Source organism: Chelonoidis abingdonii, chromosome 2 (assembly GCF_003597395.2).
Source record: "Chelonoidis abingdonii isolate Lonesome George chromosome 2, CheloAbing_2.0, whole genome shotgun sequence".
Classification (NCBI taxonomy): domain Eukaryota; kingdom Metazoa; phylum Chordata; order Testudines; family Testudinidae; genus Chelonoidis; species Chelonoidis abingdonii.
Genome location: NC_133770.1, coordinates 118,691,385 through 118,711,565, shown reverse-complemented (window position 1 = coordinate 118,711,565; position 20,181 = coordinate 118,691,385). Strand labels below are relative to the sequence as shown.

At 39.4% G+C, this 20,181-nt stretch overlaps 1 protein-coding gene across 8 annotated transcripts in view; it reads right to left on the bottom strand.

Moving 5' to 3' along the window:
* The window catches only part of LOC116816393 (poly(rC)-binding protein 3-like), a 754,639-nt gene that overhangs the window by 41,986 nt on the left and 692,472 nt on the right, over positions 1-20,181 (bottom strand). For all 8 annotated transcript variants that reach the window (XM_032765573.2, XM_032765582.2, XM_032765583.2 and 5 more), the window contains 4 exons: positions 17,999-18,115; positions 8,488-8,619; positions 5,731-5,859; positions 3,191-3,334 (listed from right to left, as the gene is read on the bottom strand). In XM_032765573.2, the coding sequence (XP_032621464.1) occupies positions 3,191-3,334; positions 5,731-5,859; positions 8,488-8,619; positions 17,999-18,115 (522 nt within the window). The remainder of the gene's footprint in view (positions 1-3,190; positions 3,335-5,730; positions 5,860-8,487; positions 8,620-17,998; positions 18,116-20,181) is intronic.

The window sequence follows — 20,181 nt, the reverse complement described above, 5'->3', positions numbered from 1 at the left end:
CTGCTCTCAAAAAAGTTAATGGAAATTTTGCCACTGACTTCAATGAAAGTGGGAATGGTTGGTCCCCTGGGTCTAAAATTTGTCCTGATTTACAGCCTATGAAGTCATTGAAGTTGAACGAAAGGTAAGTCAGGGCAAAGTCTGTCCCTGAAGAGACAATGTTGGAAGTGTGCATTTTTGAGATAGGGTAATGTACAAAAAATATGGGTAGATAAATGGGATGAAACCTTGTTTCTTTCAGACATTGGTGGTGTTTTGGGATTATTTAAAAACAACAACAACCCTGCATATGCTGGATTTTAGTATGGATCTGAGCTAAGAGAAAGGCAGCATTGTGTTCACCTTCCTTTCCATTCTGCTATGCACTACTATACTGAAAAAAGCACAGAGAGGATTAAAAAAATGTTTAAAGCAGCAAAACCCATGCAAAATCTCATCTCATCAAATAATAGTAAGAGTCTGATTTTTCCAGGATAGCTTGATATGCAGAGTATAGTTAAACTAAGCAAACAGACCCCAAATCTTTCAGCTTAACCATGAAATAATTTGGAACTGAAACTGATCCTACAGGAAGGGAGAGCGACCTCATCAGCTTCACTGCTGATACCATTTTATTTTGTTTTCAATATTAATTTGTACTCAGGATTTCCTATTACATTATCAAAACCATAATGCATATACTGTATTTTGACACTAGAAATAACATCTATGAAAAATCCTTCCTTGCTAACTCTCAAGCCCCCTGCTACCATTTTCTAAGGTACTGAAGAATTTGCCTAATAAGGGAGAGACTACAGGTTCAAAGGTTCACACAAAATATTAGAATCAGCTATTTTTTCTTAATTGAACTAGGCCATGTTAAGAAAAATATAGAACACTCAGCTGTTTTCTTTGTGATTTATAAAATTAAAGACGACTAGAATTCAGCGATCTGTTACACTATATGATAAGACAGAATTTCAATTACTTATTCCAACTGTTGAGAGCATTCTAGTGCCCGCTTTTTATATTCTTTTATTTGAGTAATTTGTTATTCATTGAGACATCCTTTGATGATAACATCATTTACAGCACCGCTACTGTGCATCATTGAATATATATACATCTGCTTTAAAGGAGAACACCACATTATAAATTTAAAATATATGTCTGGAGTAACTTACTCTGGGAACTTTCACAGTCAACTGAGATCAAATTCTGGAAAAGTAATTTCAATTTCAGTTCTATCAATTAAGAAAGTAGGTATCTTACTCTGAAGAAACCAGTCAAAGTAAGAGCAGCAGACCTGGATAGCAGGAATTCATATTTAGTTAGGTTTTTTTTCCAAAATGTACCATAAAATACATCAGCCAACCATGACTGTAACTGGAGAGTCAATATAAAGGACATTAACATTTTTATAAAGTGGCTAGTTAGTGTATCGAATAACAATGTTGGGAGAACTTTTAATCCATAATGGTCTGACTTGCTCTTCAATGCACTTATGAGATGTAGCCATCAGCCTTCTTATGAACCACCAGCTCTGCAGAACCCCGAGATGCTCCAAATGGGTGTTATGGCAATTACAGATGCCATCTGTTGTCAGATAGTTCCAAACGAGAGGGTCATTTGACACTCTAGGACATCACTCTGAAAACAGGAAGTGGAAGGCCTCTCCTTTGGCCATAACATAAGCAATCATGGAGAAATGGAGTTCTAGCTGAACTGTTGGCACAACAGCTCACACACTATATCAATGGCATGTCTAGATAGTCCACTGGCTGTGTATATTGTTGGGAGGTCAGTTTATCAACAGCTGCCTTTCTCCACATTAGATGATGATTGGACAAGCTGCAATGAAGCACCAGGTTAGTAGGCTTAGCTCAAGGCAATATCCAAAGGGAAGAACAAGACATATTGTATGGAAACACCATAGAAGGGCTAAAAGTAGGTGGGAACCATGGTCACATAGCTTGAAGGGGCAGCAAGATGTGGAGAGGACAGCCATACCTCCACCACGTAAAAAAGCAAACAACAACAAAGCTTTGGATATGGTATAAATTGGGATGTGCAGAACAGGTGGAAACTCTTCAGGACAGGGACTGTCTACTGCTCTGTTACTGTGCCTACCACAACGGGGCCCCGATCATGGTTGGGCCGTAGACACCACTCTAAGAAATAATCGTAGAAATAAAACAGCATATAATACTTCTTGTGGGCATATATTATCCAGAAACTCATGACTTGGCCCTATGGAATATTAAAATTATGAAAATTTGAAAATTAGTAGAACATTTCTTGAGCAGAAGCTTTGCACTCTGTGATCACATGGTGAAAGCAGGTCAATACTATAACTTAGTTATATTGCTTTATAAAATTGATGAAACTGCAACTTGAAAAATAATAAAAAGATTTGTTCCATTAAAAGTATCAGAGGGGTAGCCGTGTTAGTCTGGATCTGTAAAAGCAGCAAAGAGTCCTGTGGCACCTTATAGACCAACAGACATATTGGAGCATGAGCTTTCGTGGGTGAATGCATCCGACGAAGTGGGTATTCACCCACGAAAGCTCATGCTCCATTAAGTCTGTTAGTCTATTAGGTGCCACAGGACTCTTTGCTGCTTTTACTGTTCCATTAAAGTACTTCTGATTTTGGATACCAGTTTCTTTACAACAGAACAAATTACCTCCTTACTACGGAAGCTAATTTTAAATCTTGATAAAATACCAATTGTCTTATTTTTGTTCCTTTCTACTGTAGAAGATTACAGAGTTATACTCTAATTCAGAGGTTCTCAAACTGTGGTCCACCGAGACACTCAGCAATTTCAAGTGGTCTGCGAAAAAAAAAGTTTGAGAACCATTGCTCTAATGTGTTGTCAACTAGCAAGCAGAATATTCCTGATGCAGCTACTCATGGAAGGTGACAAGTTCTTGGCAACATCAACTATGATGTTGCATTTACTGGAAAAGCCACAGAGAACAAACAAAACAACCCAGTGCCAGGGACATAAACTGAAATGAATAGGGAACAAGTATCAGGGGTTTATTCAATAACAGTACAGAAGACGAGTTAAAAGAAGCTCTTCACTTGTTTTCATTTTAAGTTTATAACACAGTGTTCTCCTTTTCTGCAAGCAATAACGATCCACGCTGGATAAAACACATTCATACTATACCAGGCAAAAAAGTATAGAAGGTGAAAACTAACAGGCGCTGGCTGAGGTTGGGCCAAGACGGTGTGGTTTCCAGCTGAAGCCAAAATGGTGTCTGCTCTTACCTGGCCACCTGCAAAAATGATAGGTGCAGAGGCAGGTTTGGGACGGTAGGGAATGGTGGCACCTTTGGGTGGGGACTGAAAACAAAAACATATCAAGATGTGGAATTAAGTAGCTCACATAAAATCATGTTTTACTTTGTTCATCTCATACAGCAATTGCATGCCTCTGCCCCATTCACCAGCGTATTCTCCCGAAAGCCTGGATCTTGCTCCCACTGAATTCAGCGGCAAAATTCACACTCACCTCAGGGCTAAGGTCCTTATTACATAGGCAAAAGGAAAATGCAGACAAATTTGTTTTTGTTTCCACAATAATTTGGCAAAGATTCAAGGGCCTGGGAATGAATTTAGCTTTTCATGAGATCTAAGGAAGTTAGGTGCCAATTTTGAAATTTGTCAGTCTTTTGGGAGACTCTCCCCAGTGTTCTCTCTTTGCATAAACCTGTTAAAAGAGAACAATACGTTCAGCTGATAACCGTTTGTGCGCTGCCACACAGCCAAGTGTCGCAGTATAAAAGTGAAATAAGAATTTTCAGTCTGCGCCATAGTAATCATGCTCATTGAACTCCAGGGATAATTAAATGGGCCTGATCCTGCATTCCACTGAACTTGGAGTGAGAAGTGTAGAGGAAAGTCATGACTAGTGTAGGCCTATTCTCACTGCCTTCAGTGGGAGCCAGATGGGTCCTCTGCAAGTAACAGAAGAAGAAAATTGTTCTGAGAGTCAGTAGGTGAAAATGTGATCAGTAAATACTTGACCAAGCATGAATATTTCTTTACCAAGATTAAGACAGACAAAATAATCATGGGAACAATCCTGTAAAACAGGCTTCAAATTATCTGCATAGTGCCTGGCACGATGCGGTCCTGACTTCTAGGCATTACTGCAATCAACCATCACCACCACCACCACTAAATAACATTTCCACATCCTAATTCTCTATTATTGGCTATGTGATTTTAATAAAGCAGTGACCATTGCCAAATTAAATACATTGAACAAATTAAACACATTTATTTTATGTATGCTTTAATGTTTGAAGAAGCAAAATGCAGTCACAGCACCATCTTCTCTAAGGCTTCAAACTGGTGACTTTTTGTCTCTAGTTTATTATCTCTAAAATTAAACAAGTTCTGTTTTCGATACTTTCAGAACTGTTTATCTCAGAAAGAAAATGGCTCTACAGGCAGAAAATGACTCCCTGGCCCTGGTTTGTCTCTTCAGAAAACTATGGGTGTAATTAATATAATTTAGACATCAGACTACTGCCTGCATCCACAAAGCAGGTAGTTAAATGACTACGTGCCAGTAACGGGAGATGCAAAATTGCTCCTCAGTTATTTGCATCTGCAAAGCTCTGAGAACAAGATGGGAAGTGAAAGGACAGATTTAAGCTCTTTTCAAAATCACACCCTTTAAATTATATTCTAAATTCTACACACAGAGAAATGGATTTTTTAATTTCCAACAGTTTATCAATTCTTCACAAAGTCAAGCCGAGCTCTTTGTGGCTAATAGACTGAAACTGGTTTTCAGTATTTTCTTTCTGTTTTGCTACATTTTTAGGCACATCTAATGCCAACTGAAGCAAGAGCCCCTTATCTGCAGGACAAAGTTTGGTCTTTACAATAATAATAGTTTATAACATTGATATTTATTACGTTGCATGCTCTTTTGATGTAGAGTGGTCGCTACTAACCAGACAAGAGTTATCAGATTGTAGTATCAGAGACGTCAAGCATCCCACTATATTTAGATTAAAGAATAACTGTCGGATGTCAGACATCACAGTGTGGTAATGATTGACTAGATGTAGTGGAACATATTTTTTGACAGAATGTTTTTCCATTGGAAAACGCTGATTCAACAACACTGAAATGTTTTGGAGGAAATGTATTAATTTTGTCAAAATTTTCAACAGTAAATTATTAAAATGTTTCATTTTGGTGAGGTTGAAATACTTCATTTAGACCTTATTGATGCATTTGGTTTCATTAAGGCCAGAAAATTTTGTTTTGATAAAGTTACATTATACTATATTAATAAAACAGATGATAGTAATATAATATAATCAAAGCGACAAAGTAAAAATGAAACATTTTGACCTTATAGAAACAAAATGATGACCTTATTGAAATGTTTCAACCATATCAACACCAAATATTTCAATAAGGTCAGCATGAAATGTTACAGGGTATTCTGACAATCAGAGTTGACAATCAGAGTTGAAGGCTTGTTGAAGGCTTGTATCCACGGTAAGTAGATCCCACTCTAATGGTTTGATCAGTGAGGCACTGTGCATTCTAAACACCAGGAGCGTTGACAACTAGCCTTGAAATCACTGAGAGTTGAGGGAGATCAGCATCTTACAGGATCAGGGCTTGAGAGAGGGTGGGGGGATCTGGAGGAAATTAATATAATTTCTGAACATTATCAGTATGAACCTCAATGTTTTTAAGTGCTCTCTTACCTCTAGCATGACCACACAGATTTGTTTTACACACTGAATAATGGCATCCGGAGTGCCTGATATAGTTACAGCACGTTCTGTTGAATTTGGCAACATATCCCCTGCTACTTGTACCTGGGCCCCTGTGGACTTAAGAAAAAAAAACAAAAAAAGAAACAAACATTAGTGTCATAAAAATACAGCTGCACTTTAGAAGCTGTTTTTTCACCAATAACAAATAATCTGATAAAGCACAATGATATCTAAAATGTGCCTATTCTCTGCCAGCTTTACGCTGTCTATATACAAAACTGCCAGGCGTAGATCTGTGTCTGGAAGTCCAGTTTGCAAGCATTCTCAATGGTAGAAAGTGTAGTTATCAATGGTTATTAAATGAATAAATTGGGGAGTCTCCCAACTTCCTGAAACAGAGACTACTGCAGATACAATGGAAAAAATATGAAAACTAAAGACTTTCACAATCATTAAGACAATCATTACAAAAAACAATTGCTGATGTCTGAAGAGCTTCAGCTTCCCAAATGAATTCCAGTCATGGATTGGTGATTCCTTAATGAACTGATGATTGCGATCATTTTACTGAATGAAATTTGGGTTTGCTTTATACTCTGGAATATCTCATAATGATGCTGAGCAATACAGAAGCACTTCTAAGTTATTATTAATGTTGATTAAACATATGCACATCATCAGCTTCTAGTTCACTAATGAACCTAACCATGTAATGAGCCAGTGTTCTTTTTTCCTCCTTGATCTTGACACTAATCGTTCTTAGTAAAAAAAAAAAAAAAAAAAAGACCTGAGGCCAAAATCATCCCGGGTATAACCCAGCAAAAATCTTGTAAGCCTTTTTCAATTGATGGAAAAAACATAAAAACTGTTTCTATTGAATTAGTATTTTCATACATTATACCCTGATCTATTTCTGCTCCTAATTTGTGGATACAAATGTTTTTGCCTTGCATTGATTTTGTGTCAGTCAGTAAGGAGTTAATTTAGTTTGCTGTTGGCCATGCACAACACATCTTACTCTTTTTCAGAGACTGATTAAATTACTGATTACATCTTCTGTTCACTAGTGCTGTTTAAACCCAGAATATCAATTATGGGTCCCTTTAATATGCTTTGGAATGTCATCATAATTTGATAAATCTTTCATGTCATTGTGCCTCATTTTTTTTTAAAATCAAGTCTTGAAAATACTGAGGCAGACAACATTTTGCTGCTGGGTACATGATTGAGCATAAAAGAACAACTATCATACTAGTGCTGCTCAGTGTGTTGTGTGTGATGATATTAAGAATGCATCTTGAGAGGACGGATGATCCTTTTTCACTTGGGCAATAGTCACCATTTAAAACAAAGTTCTTAGAGCACCAGCAGGCCTAGTACAAAATATTCTGGGTCAAATACTGCTCTCAGTTACAAGTGTGCCACTCTATCACTCAACATGCTAATCTTTACAATTCTTTGGCTATAGTGGGATGGCATGTGTGAAACCGAGAGCAAAACTTTGCCATTGTCTTTAGGCTTACAGATAGGGAGGGGAGTTAGTTCACCCTAAGGAGTCCGATGGCACCTTAAAGACTAACAGATTTATTTGGGCATAAGCTTTTGTGGGTAAAACCCCCACTTTTTACCCATGAAAGCTTATGCCCAAATAAATCTGTTCTTCTTTAAGGTGCCAGAGGACTCGTTGTTTTTGTGGATACAGACTAACATGGCTACCCCTGATACTTAGTTCACACTGTTCTTTTGACCTAATACTATATAATAGGGGGCCAAAAGCACTGAATTTCCCCAGAAATAAGAATCATCCCCAGAATCAATTGTGATTGCACAATTTGGACAATAATCAAATTTGGTAACAAATGAAAGGAATTCAGGGAAAGACTTGAGAGCCAAGGGATTTGGGCACCTAACTGCTCTTTCTACCTTTGACCACTTCCCTACTTATTGTTACACTAATCTAAATAAACATACTCAGAACTAGAGCCGGTCACAAATTTTCAATCAAAGACATTTCCCAAAAATGTGATTTCATCAAAACCTTTTGTAAGAAAGTGATTGCAATGAGTTTTTTTGACAGGAAAATGCAAAACAAAACAAAACATCTAATTTCAAATCAACATTTTGATCAAAAATGTCAAAAGTTTTTGCTTCAATATTTCCAAACTGAATTTTTTTTAACCTTTCCTTTTGTGAAAATATCAAGCTAAGTCAAATATGTCTACTAACTTGGACTGTGTTGCTTTAAACTACTTGGCTTTTTCTGGCTACAGAGGCTGTAATTGAAATGCTCAGATTAGACAAGGATTAGCAATACTTCAGATCTAGATTATTTGAGGTATTTATGGATTTTTTTTAAAGTTGAAGAAACAATTCTGTGTTAAACTGTCCCTTTGCTAAATGGCATTTTATTTTTTCCTCTTCTCAAACTTGTATCCAAATGTCAGCTGTGCACTAAAGATCTTGAAGGTTGGAGTTACTTTTTGAAGGGTTGCGACATGAAAAGACAAATTTCTTCTAAAACTGGCTATGCCACTATAGATCCTTTGCTTTCATGAGTCTATAGATGTCTTTGACACCTTTCACAGCTGGTTAGGCTGAGCATTCCATTCATGAAATATTTACATTAGTGCAATGAACCAACTATGGTGGCAGGACTCTGTAAGCCATAATCTTTAAATGGACATATTAGGATATTTAGCTTCATAAAGTTACCTAGCATCCCCCTGCTTGAAGCCTAGAACTTACCTCCCTGATTTCTTTGATTTTGGAGCCACCTTTTCCTATAAGGGATCCACACTGACTTGCAGGGACTACAAGTCGCAATGTCACAGGTGGTTTGCTTGTCACTGTGCTGTTTGTCATTGAAGCATTTATGTCCTGTAATAACAATGTCAATAAGAATTAGTTAAGGATTTGTCATTCCTCTTAGCACTTAAGAGGATCAAAGTAAATACTCAAGCTGTTCTTGGAGAATTGGTAAGCTTGAAGCGAATTGTGTTTTTGTAGCATATAAAGCAGCCAGCTCTGCTGGTGGCACCCCGGAAGCATGAACTGCATGATGACATCATGGCAATGGAACTGTTGATACTAAGTGCTGAAATATGCAGGCACAAAGACAGTCTCTGCTCTGATCAGCTAACAATCACTTTTTATTTGTTAGCACTTTTAATACAAAGGAAACAACGGAGAAACAATAAATAACATTAGTCAACAGAAATGGGAGACCAAGAACTATTATTTTGATAAATATTTTGAAGCTTCCCAGATTTAACTTTGCTGCAGATCTCAAAGCATTTTCAACCCTGCTTAACTTTTCCTAAACTCTTTTGTGTGATAGATATGTAATCCAAATATGCAGCTATGGCTGTGGGAATCGCATACACAGCAGCAACCACCTGTTCATCTTATCTCAGCTGATCGAATCAATGAGATTCTACTGTACCCTTCAGTGAGCATTTTAGCGTTCTGCCAGTTGCTAGCCTCAGATTTGTGTTAAATGTGCTTTGCAAGCACCAAACGGAACCCCCAATGTAATATTTGTATTATATATGAAATGATAATGCTTATCTTCCCATTATAGAATGTGCTATGGCTGAGAGCATTCCAGAATCCTAGATGTTGTTGGAAATAAAAAGCCACAAACACTACTGTGCAATTCTATAACATCTTTCATAAGAGCATTGCAACATACTTTTATCAACATTAGCTAATTAAGGCATACCAGCCCTTTGACAAAGGTTAAGGTAACTTCGCCCATCTCTGAGATGGAATGCAGCAGCTGTTTAACAGCACACAGAAGCTTAGGACCTAGAGGGAAGGAAAATATTGTAACTAATGAAGGGAGAATTTAGGTTGGCAGAGTTACTGTAATTACCCAAAATATAATTTATCCAGAACCATCAGGATTGACATTTTTAACCTCATGAAAAGTGCCATGAGATCTTTAATGACCATGAGTGATCAGGACCTTGGTTCCACCTCTCATGCAAAAGAGAGGACCTCAAGGACAGCCTGATGCTATGTTGGTGCATTAGTGCAGTAATGAAAAATGCTATCCTAACAACCAGGACCACTTTGGTATTTCTTACATTAGAGGTTTTCCATCTAGGTGTTGGCCCAGTTTGACCCTATTTTGCTTAAAAAAAGCTGAAAGAATCACAGCACAATGAGGCTTGGCTGCCTACTGCAGGTTAGTTCATATGTGATTCCCCTCGTCGACTCTGCATCATGTCATATTTACTGTCAGCAAGAGGTTACAATCCAAAACAAAGCAATACAGGTTACAGCAAGTTGTGGCATACATGCATCTGAAAGATATACAGTGTGTATGTAGGTATATGTATTATATACATTACTTTGTATGTTTACATATTATTTTTATCTGTATGTATCTACTCTATCTATACATGAATATAAATTTGTGTTACCACAGTGTCTAGGAGCCTAGTCATGGACCAGGACCCCACCACGTTAGGTGCTGTACAAATGCATGCCATGGCTAGGTTTTTAGAAGTGCGATGCCATCAAACTTTGCCAAGTTGCTGTTAGCTGGTGATATGCCACAGATATATAACATGCCTTTCGCTTCAAAGACAGGCAAGCCCTATGTCACAAAAGGTTGTCAAACTTTCTCACATTTTGAATAAGCAATTTCTACCATTTGATCTGGTAATAATAATATTTAGCACCTTCAAACTTTATAAACAATTGATTTATGGCCATAGCACCCCCTCTGTGTATTAACATCACCATTTTTTTAAAAAAGGAAAAGCTGCAAAGAGATGATCATAGAGATGCCCAAAGCCACAAGGATGTCAGCAAAGGGCCAGAACTCAGGAAGCACTGGCTCCTGGTTAGAGCAGGTCAGAAAATCTCCAATAGAACCTTTTTTTCCATTGGAAAATGCCAATTTGTCAACAGTCTGCAGGAATATGTCAGTTTCAACAGTATTCCAGTGGATATCAGGCAGGGTTCTGATGGTTCAGGCAAGTTTCAAAATTTTCCTGGTTTCTTGCCATATTATCTGCCTGGCTCATTGGCAGCCAGTCTGGCTATATAAACAACAACATATCACGTCTTCCCAAGATGGAATATTTCCTTGCATGCTGGGGAAAAAACCATGGAAGACTATGCATGGAATTCCTCTCACTCCTGGTGCCTGGAACTGCGGCAGTACCTGGCAGCCAGGAGCAACAAGCACGAGGAAATTCCTAAGTACTCAGGGGTGGCTCTAGGCATTTTGCCGCCCCAAGCACGGCAGGCAGGCAGCCTTCGGTGGCTTCCCTGCGGAGGGTCCGCTGGTCCCGTGGCTTTGGTGGACCTCCGAAGCCGGGGACCAGCAGATCCTCAGCAGGCAAGACACTGACAGCAGCCTGCCTGCCGCCCTCGTAGCGCCAGCAGAGCACCCCCCCGGGGCTTGCCACCCCAAGCACACTCTTGGCGTGCTGGGGCCTGGAGCCGCCCCTGTAAGCACTCCTTGCAGCCCGGGACTGGAACATGAGCAATCGCTCTGTTGGATAAGGCATGGTCAGTGCAGATGGAATCTTCACCAAATTTAGTTGCTAAACTTAGATGAAACTTTCCCCAGAAAAATGAGTCTTAGGCAGACACCCAGCTGGAAAATTTCAGTCTCCATTGTTTAAGTTTAGTAGAGTTATCAACAACTGAAAACAGGATGTTATAATGGAAAGTGTCAGACAACATTAACTATAGGTGATGCTATCTGTGCCTTCAATAAATTCCTTATATACTGTACTCTATTTTCCCGATTGTCTCAGGTATATAAAGTACAAATTGACAAGGTCAGATGTTAAAGTAACAACATTTTGTATTCACAGTTGTAATCCTTCATTCCACTTTTTCTTTTTTAAAACACCGATCCTTATTTTGATTTTTTCCCCCCAAGACTGTGGTCCTACAAACACATCTGTGCTTAATTTATGCATATGAGCAGCACTGTTGGCCAAGAGGGCTGCTCCCATGAATAAATTAAGCATTTGTGTAAGCGCTTGCAGAATCAGGGCCTAAGTTTTAAGTACTTTACTCCATAACTTTGCATTATTATTGTGAACTTTGGGAGCTATTCTTTGTGTAGCAATACATTTTGTTCTAAGCATTCTCAGAAAGTCACCACTTAATTTACATGTAGCCATAAAAAGAAAATTTCTAATGTTAAATTATAATGCGATATTCACAAGTGGGTTAGAGCTGATTAGTTATATAACAACTTCATTAAAGAAATGATGGCAAATGAGTGCTTGGCTTCTATTCTGTTCTATACAGTAATGTAGACCTGTGATTGCTTTATTCTGCAGTGAGTAAAATATTTTCTTAGCATATGGAAAAAAATTCAGCCAAGATTTAGCAATATTTCTAAGTTGCTATGTTAATAGACAATATCAGGCAGCTACATGCAATGTTTTCATTCTGTTTAGGTTTTGAAAAGTGACTTTTAAAATCAGACAGCCGTGATAAAATGTTCCTGTTGATGTAATAAGAAAATGTGCGCATCTCTGTCTTTTCTACACAGCTAACGTTCATTAAGAGCTAAGCGGGGCTTTGCCAACAGACTTGTATATGAGGCAATATATAGCTGTGCTGGGCCAGGAGCAGCCTTGGAAGCTGATTGTAACCGTGATGCCTGGCACAATGACAGGCAGAGCCAGCTTCTTGGCTGCCTACTCCCAGCTCATGTTTGGGTTGTATGTGGGGGGGGGCGCGAAGGGAGGAAATGGGGGGAACTGTAGGGCCTCTGCTGAGGAGGCCTCCCACCTGTGCAGAATCTGGCCCAAAAGAGCTGTGGAAGTGTGGAGGAACCCCCCCCCCCCGCATCTAACTGAAGTTTTAGTGTTATAGTATTATAGTATTTGAGGATCCCACAATCTGTAATATATTTACCTTCACAATGCTCCTGGGAGGTCAGGAAGTGCTATCATCCCCATTTTACAGATGGGGAACTAAGACACAGACACACTACGTGACTTGACCCAATTCTATAGGAAGTCTACGGCAGAACAGGGAATTGTACCTGGATCCATAGGCGCCAACTCTGTGGGTGCTCCGGGGCTGGAGCACCCACAAAAAAAATAGCGGGTGCTCAGCACCTCAGCCCACTGATCAGCTCTACCCCCTCCCTCTCAGCGCCTCTCACTTTCCGTGATCAGCTGTTCAGGAGGCGCTGAGAGGGTGGGGGAGGCGCGAGGGCAGGGCACACTTGAGGGAGGGGGTGGAATGGGCTGGGAAGCAGTAGAGTGGGTGCTTGCGGGAAGGGGTGCGGTGGGGGTGGGGTCTGGGGCAGAGCGTGAGTCAAGTACACCTCGCAAATCACAAAGTTGGCACCTCTACTTCAATCTCCTAAATACCAGGATAGCTGCCTAGCCACTGAAACATCAGTAGCCAACGAAGTGTCTGAGAGTAAGGGCTTGTCTATATAGGAAGCCACTGCGTGGCTAGCCGGGATATGAATCTACAGCACCAACTTGCTGTGCAGTATCGTCGCACAGGGACACTGCCACAGCTCATTGAAAATCTCACAGTGTGGCTTGGCATATTGCACGCTAAGCTGCACTCCAAGTCATGCGGTACCCATGTAGAACATTACTGCGTAGCAAGCTGCTGCACGGTAGATTCACACCCTCGTTAGCTGTGCAGTAAATCTGCCATATGTAGAACCATTCTAGCTCAGTGCTCAGCAAACAGCCATGAGACTATTGGGCAGATCCTCAGGTGGTTTATGACAATTTAGGCCAGGGGTAAGCAACCTATGGCACGTGTGCCAAAGGTGGCACGTGAGCTGATTTTCAGTGGCAGTCACACTGCCCGGGTCCTGGCCACTGGTCTGGGGGGCTCTGCATTTTAATTTAATTTTAAATGAAGCTTCTTAAACATTTTAAAAACCTTATTTACTTTACATACAACAATAATTTAGTTATATATATATTATAGAAAGAGACCTTCTAAAGACATGAAAATGTATTACTGGCACACGAAACCTTAAATTAGAGTGAATAAATGAAGACTCGGCCCAGCACTTCTGAAAGGTTGCTGACCCCTGATTCAGGCTAACTGAGGATCTGCCTCTGATTGTAGTATCAGTTTCATACTTGATACCAAAGCTGATCAGATAATTATCTGACTAACAATTCCAACAATTTTTTTCTCCATTTTTACCCATCTGATGCAGCTGGGCAAGTATTTTGTGAATATTTGCAAATAAATATGGATTTTCACAACATTTTTCAAACATATTTTGGGAATGTTTCTCTGCATTATTCACTGAGCTCTACCTGCTAATTACTGTGTCGGGAGATAATCTCATGAGTTTGCAAGGGCATACAGATTTGGTGATCTAAAATGTCTTTGCCAGCTGCAACTTCTATGATCGATGCTGATTTTTGCCATATTTCAAAGGCCTGGTTTTCCTCTAGATAAAAGTGCCTATTTTAATCATCAGTGTGATCCAAACTTGGCTTGTTTAGCAAGCATCTGAATTCATTAGCAACCTGCTAGAAAATAACATGGCTGTCGCCCCGAGAGATTGTTAAAGCTTATTGGTAAAAGGCAGGAAACAATACCAGTGCAGAAAAGTCTCTTTTAGGCCTGGCTTCCTTACACTACGCAGTATGTTTTGATTATTTGCTGGTATTAGAAAGGCTGTGTTGTTTGAGGGCTCTCATGTATTCCTAGGATGTGTTTCTCCCCAGTTAGATATGTGTAGCGTTGAAATGAAGATTTCACATAACTTTATCTCGAAAGCAAAAAAAAACCCATTGAGCTGGTATTCACTCGAGCACCAAGAGCATTTTGTTCAACCACCACCGCACCTCGCTGTGTCAGACGCAATCCACAGAATTTACTGATGGCCAGACAGTACAAAGAGAAAGAAATGTTATAATAGTTTATTCTGACCAAATGCATCAGTGAGTGAGGCTATGGGCATTAAGGAAAAGGACTGCCTATGGACTGCCTTGATCCAGAGGGTAACAACTTACAAATGATTTTAGCCAACTTGATAAAAGATGGATTCAGATTTAGAACAAGCTACTGAAACCTCAAAATCATAAAAGAGTGAACAGTTATTAGTTCTTACCAGGAAATGTCTCTATTTTCTATAGGTTTGGTTTGGGATGATCATTCATCCAGGTGACCATTTAAAACAGGCAGGGTGATTGTTGGCCAACCCAAATCCTGTACAACCATGCTGAAGATAATGGAGTTGTTTTCTGTGGCAAGGACCATGTTGCTGCTGTTATTGATTTCTACAGTGCCTAGCACAGGAGAGTCCTGGTCCATTATTGCGGCTCCTACGTGCTACTAGAGTAAAAATAACTGAGAAAAAAGGCGGTTCACCTCCTCCCCCAAAGGTGTTAGCAAACACATTTTAACTCTACCATATACAGGACAAATTGTATTTTAATGTGGGTTAGCTGGCTAAAGAGAACACTAGGGAGGAGCTCTGGCTACAAACACAAAGAGTGAACACAGTTGGAACAATGTCAAACCTACTACACTATGTGTTAAGGGGCATGTGACGTCACATGAACTAAATCAAGTTAGCTAGCACAATTTTTTTTAAAAAGTACCTCAGTTGAAAAAGGAAGACCTCAGTGAGTCAGCAGTTTCTCCTGATTTGACACTGATGAACTGAGAACAGGAAGCGCTTAGAGTATTCTGAGCAGAACTGAGTATCACCTTCTACACCTTTTAAAGCTATTTCCTTCACGCTGAGAGGTCCCAGGAGAACATGTGGCCATCTTCTGACACAATAAACTGAAGAAAAACAAACCAAAGCAGCTACGGCGGTATGCCTATCTCCCCGCACCCTATACACGTACCCCTTCTCCAGGCTAGGGAAGGGGAGCCATTGAACAGGGGAGGGTTTCGTCTTACCTCTCCTTCCAACAGCAGAGAATAGATGGGTGACTGAATAGCAATTAAACAAAAATGCTACAGAAAATGTTAAGCTATGATAGCTGAATATTCATGCTATTGGTGAAATGAATGACTCTATTTGCTCACCCTCAGTCAAATGACACTGGGATTACTGTACCATCCTCAGCCAGGGCTGGATCCTGGCCCTGCCACTGAATTCTTTAACTATGTGGAATCACCAGCGTGCACAGACCTGTGCATATCCTGTTCTGCCCCCTTCCCAAAACGCCACTCTGCAGCAGCTCAGAGGGCTGTGAGGATGACCCATACTGGGACACGGACTGGATGTTTACTTAATATCTGGACAGCACCTAGTGCAATAGAGATACGATACCTAGTTGGGGCTTCCAGAAATACATCAATTTTATTATAAACATTGAAGCAGCAAACATTTCACAAGGTCGACTCTCATTTCTCTCGCTTCTCTTCCACTATATATGAAGTACAATTTTAGCCTGAAAAAGGGTTTTCGCACAAACTCAGACCCAGTATTTCTTTGAGTGTTTTAGAGTTCTGCTAGCTTTTCCTCTAAACAGGATTTATGCCCTGAGAGCGAATTGATAAAGAGTTTTTTTTGGCGAGCAATTTATACCTTCCCGTACAGTCACACTTTTGGGATGTTACACTGTAGTTATGCTGTTACCATAATTGAAAGGGAGAATAAAAGTATTTTATAGAGAAATGCAGACAAAAATATTCTGATTTATGTTTTAAAAAAATGGCTCAAGAAATGTAAAACAGAAAGATGTGATATATATCAAAACAGCAGCATATGATATTTCTATAGCTCATTGGCAATTTGTGACACAGTACTTTGTTACGCCTCCAAGAGTTATAGTTCTCTGATTGCACACTTTTATCCTTGAGGAACTTTCAAAATAATTATACTACACAGAACTGGTTGCATGATGCAGACATCATTCAAGACCGACTTTTAAATCTAAACATGGCAAATTACATTTGAAGCAAATGTGGGTACTTTATAACATATAATGCACAGCTATGGTAGCTGCAATGAATGTAAATGACCTTTTTGACTAAGAGCTGCCACATTAAGATACAAACCTATCACCTAAAATACAAGAGAGTCAATAAATAAAATATCTCAAATGCTGAAACTCAAACTTTCTTGCCCTTTGTTAGGTACAGCACATTTAATGATGTCTTAGTTATAAGGCCTGACCTTATAGCACTGTATGGTGTTCAGTGCTATTTGAGGGATGTTTCCACTGATTTCAGTGGGGACTGAGAGTGACTAGCTCCTTGTAGGTATCCCTCAGCACTTTCCAGGAAAGGGCCTTTACGGAGCCCTTTCCTCATAAAAGATACCAAAGTGTTTCATAACTCTCTTGGAATATGGCAACTATTTAATAGCATGCAGGACCTGTACCCAACAGTTTAGGGGAGAAAGTGAAGAAAGCAAACATATACAGTATATTGAAACTGACTGGGGAACTTAGGCAGAATGTAATTGTCCGGGTTGAAGTTTAGCAAAAATGCCTCCTTGCTTTTGAGAAAAGTGCTACAAGAATATTATTCGCCACATGTGACAAGGCCTCAGTTTTACATCTTATCTGAAAGATGGCACCTTCTAACACCATGGTGGGATATTGAGTTAGTCATGCTGATGCAGAGAGAAGAGCACCCTTACTGTATTAGTACCACCCATCACTTTCTACAGCCCCCTGAGGTCTTTCATGGAGGTTTCCCACCCTAATACTGGGCATGTCTAATTCTACTTGGCCTGTGAAAGCTGATGTCCTCCAGCTGTGTATGTACATGTCTGCATACGTTTAACAGTAGAGGAGCCTCTTTTGTCTTATTTATTTTCATATTTATCATATTTTAAAATCTGAAGTCTAAATATAGTAATTGGCATGATATATTTTGCTTTTAATAATTTTTTAAAAATCTTTGAGTTGAATGAACTCTATACTCTTTTCTATATAAAACATTTACATCACTATCAAGCTGATTCACACAGAAACCGAGTTATAAGTTATGCAATTATTCTTTTCAAATCAAAGCCACAATGGGACCAGAAATTTCCAAGACACTTTTTCCACCATTAGAGCACATTACTGGAAGCAATTGCTTTTCCCTAAAGTCTATGAAAAGCAAAAGAAATGATCAAACAGCTTGTAAATTGACCCATTATTTCTCTTCCAGTATTACTGCCAAAAGCATTTATAAAAACATAACCACTTTCATTGCCATTAAACAGAGCATTAAACAAATTATATTTAGCATTAAAGCAAACATAAGAAAATTCAGACAATATTTGTATTGCAACTGGAAGAGAGAAAAATGTATTTTATTTGCTTACCTCTTCAAATTTTAATGCAATCATAGAAAAAGCCTTAAAAATCGCATCTGTTGGGCCTGTTATTGTCACAATTCTTTCTGGACAGGAACCTTCTGAAATATTGATTCGAGCACCACTCTGTCAACAAGAACAAATATTTTTAAAGTATATTTTCTTTTGGAATGGAAAATAGGGAAGACTCTCTAGTTAGGTACTTATATGGCTTTCTTCACCATAGTAGGTGAGCAGCACCCAAGTAATTAAATGCAACAACTGCAAAATAAATTCTCTCACTCTCACTTTCCTACGTACAGGAGTAAACTACAGCAGGACTATAAACAGAATTCTTGGTATGAGAAATTTTTATTTAGCAAGCATCAACTAAATATGTATATAATTTCATCTCTGGACTGGATCCAAACTATTCACTTGAAAACAGGCTGTCTAGTTGGGGCTCCAGTTTTCTGAACAAACAGGGTAACTAGCACTATGGGCCATATTTTGTGGGTCTTTAATTTATATCCTAGACTAAATTATTCTAATGAGTGCTTTGAACAAACTCATACAGAATACGTAAGCTAGTGTGTACTGACCACACTTACTAAAGAATCATCCAATGGCAATGGTAAGATCCCAGTGCGGTAACACAGTCGTGTCTCTTTAAGAGGAGAAGCCAGCAAGAAGGAAATAGGAAACCTGATTCTCATTTACACCATGGCCCCTTTACATCACTCTGGTGGGACAGATGGCCCTTAAAGTTGGTATAAACGTATTACACAGACTCCTTAATGTAATAAGAATCAGACCCAGATGGTTCAGGAAAGACCGAGACTGTGTAGTTTCTTTCTATTCCTGTACTTACTGCTGTTGAATGAGTTTTGTGCATCTTGCCTCTCTACATGACAGCAACCAAATATAACAACAAGCCGTACTTATGGCAAAATCCTTCTGTCACTGAATCTCCTGACAGGTATGCTGAATGTCTGCAAAAGACGCAAGGGCAGCAGATACTTAATCTACTGTTGTCCGACAGGTGGATTGGAGAGTTGTGAATCTGCCTTGGGGTGGGGAGGGGCGAGGGGATTTCCAGATATGCACTAATCATACATCAGTGTTTAGTCAATGGTGAGGCCTAGTTTTAAGCTGGTTCAAAGTGTCTGGCTTCAGTTACCAAACACAAAACAGGCTTCTTAGGGCTGAACCCTGCAATGAGCTCCTCTGCTTCAGTGGGGCTCTGTGTGGACACAGGAGTCTGCCCATGCAGAGCTGCTCGGAGGATCAGGGCGTTCAGGGGTTACTCGCCCTGACAATACTTAGAATATATGCCTAATGTCAATGCAAGTACTTTTTATGCGAGCAAGGTCACAACGGTTTATGTGAAAGACTGTCCCACAATGCATCATTGCATCCAATGTTTTCTGAAAATCTCACATGGCAAAAGATCATTTAACTCTTGTTAGGCTTTCACTCAAGTCCAAATGATTGAATCTGAGAGTTTACACTCTAAAGGAAAGCAGCAGGGATGCCAGTATTTTGTGGCAGCCTTATCCATGAAGTGAAAGGAATTTCACTGGATGGTAGTTTTCTGGAGACATATCAATTAGGCTGTGCCAGGCCCCTGGTAGCTTAGAGAATGACACAGACAGGGCAAGTGGTGTGCCACTTCCCAAATGATGGTGTGTTACTTGCTATCAACACATCTGCCAGAAAAGTCTAGATGAAAATAATTGTGTTCTATTTCTTTAAAGGAAAGTGCAAAAGAAAGTGGTCGGTTACAGGAATTACATGTAATTTCCTTTTTACTATTTATACAACGTTCACTTCAGAGTTTGAGGACTAAGATGGTATGTCTCCATATCATGTTTATCCAGACAATCTTTGCCCTTATTGTTTTTTAAATTAATCCCTTAATATCAAAAATTAGAGGGTATGCTTCTAGTGTCCTCAGGAGCATAAGGAGGAAAATGTCCATTTATTGTGAAAAAATGAGACAAATTACTTTTTTACACCTAACAGGTTTGATTGCAGGGACCAGGGAATAAGTTTTCAGAAAAAGAGTTATGTGGGGGGAAGGGAGGGGAGATGGGGCTTCTCTTATGTAGATTCAACATGCACGCACAAAAACTGTGCCCACAGTTCTGCACTCATTTGTGGGCACAAATCTTAGTGGGTGGAGCTCTAACTGCCTGTTGGTGAGAACAAAT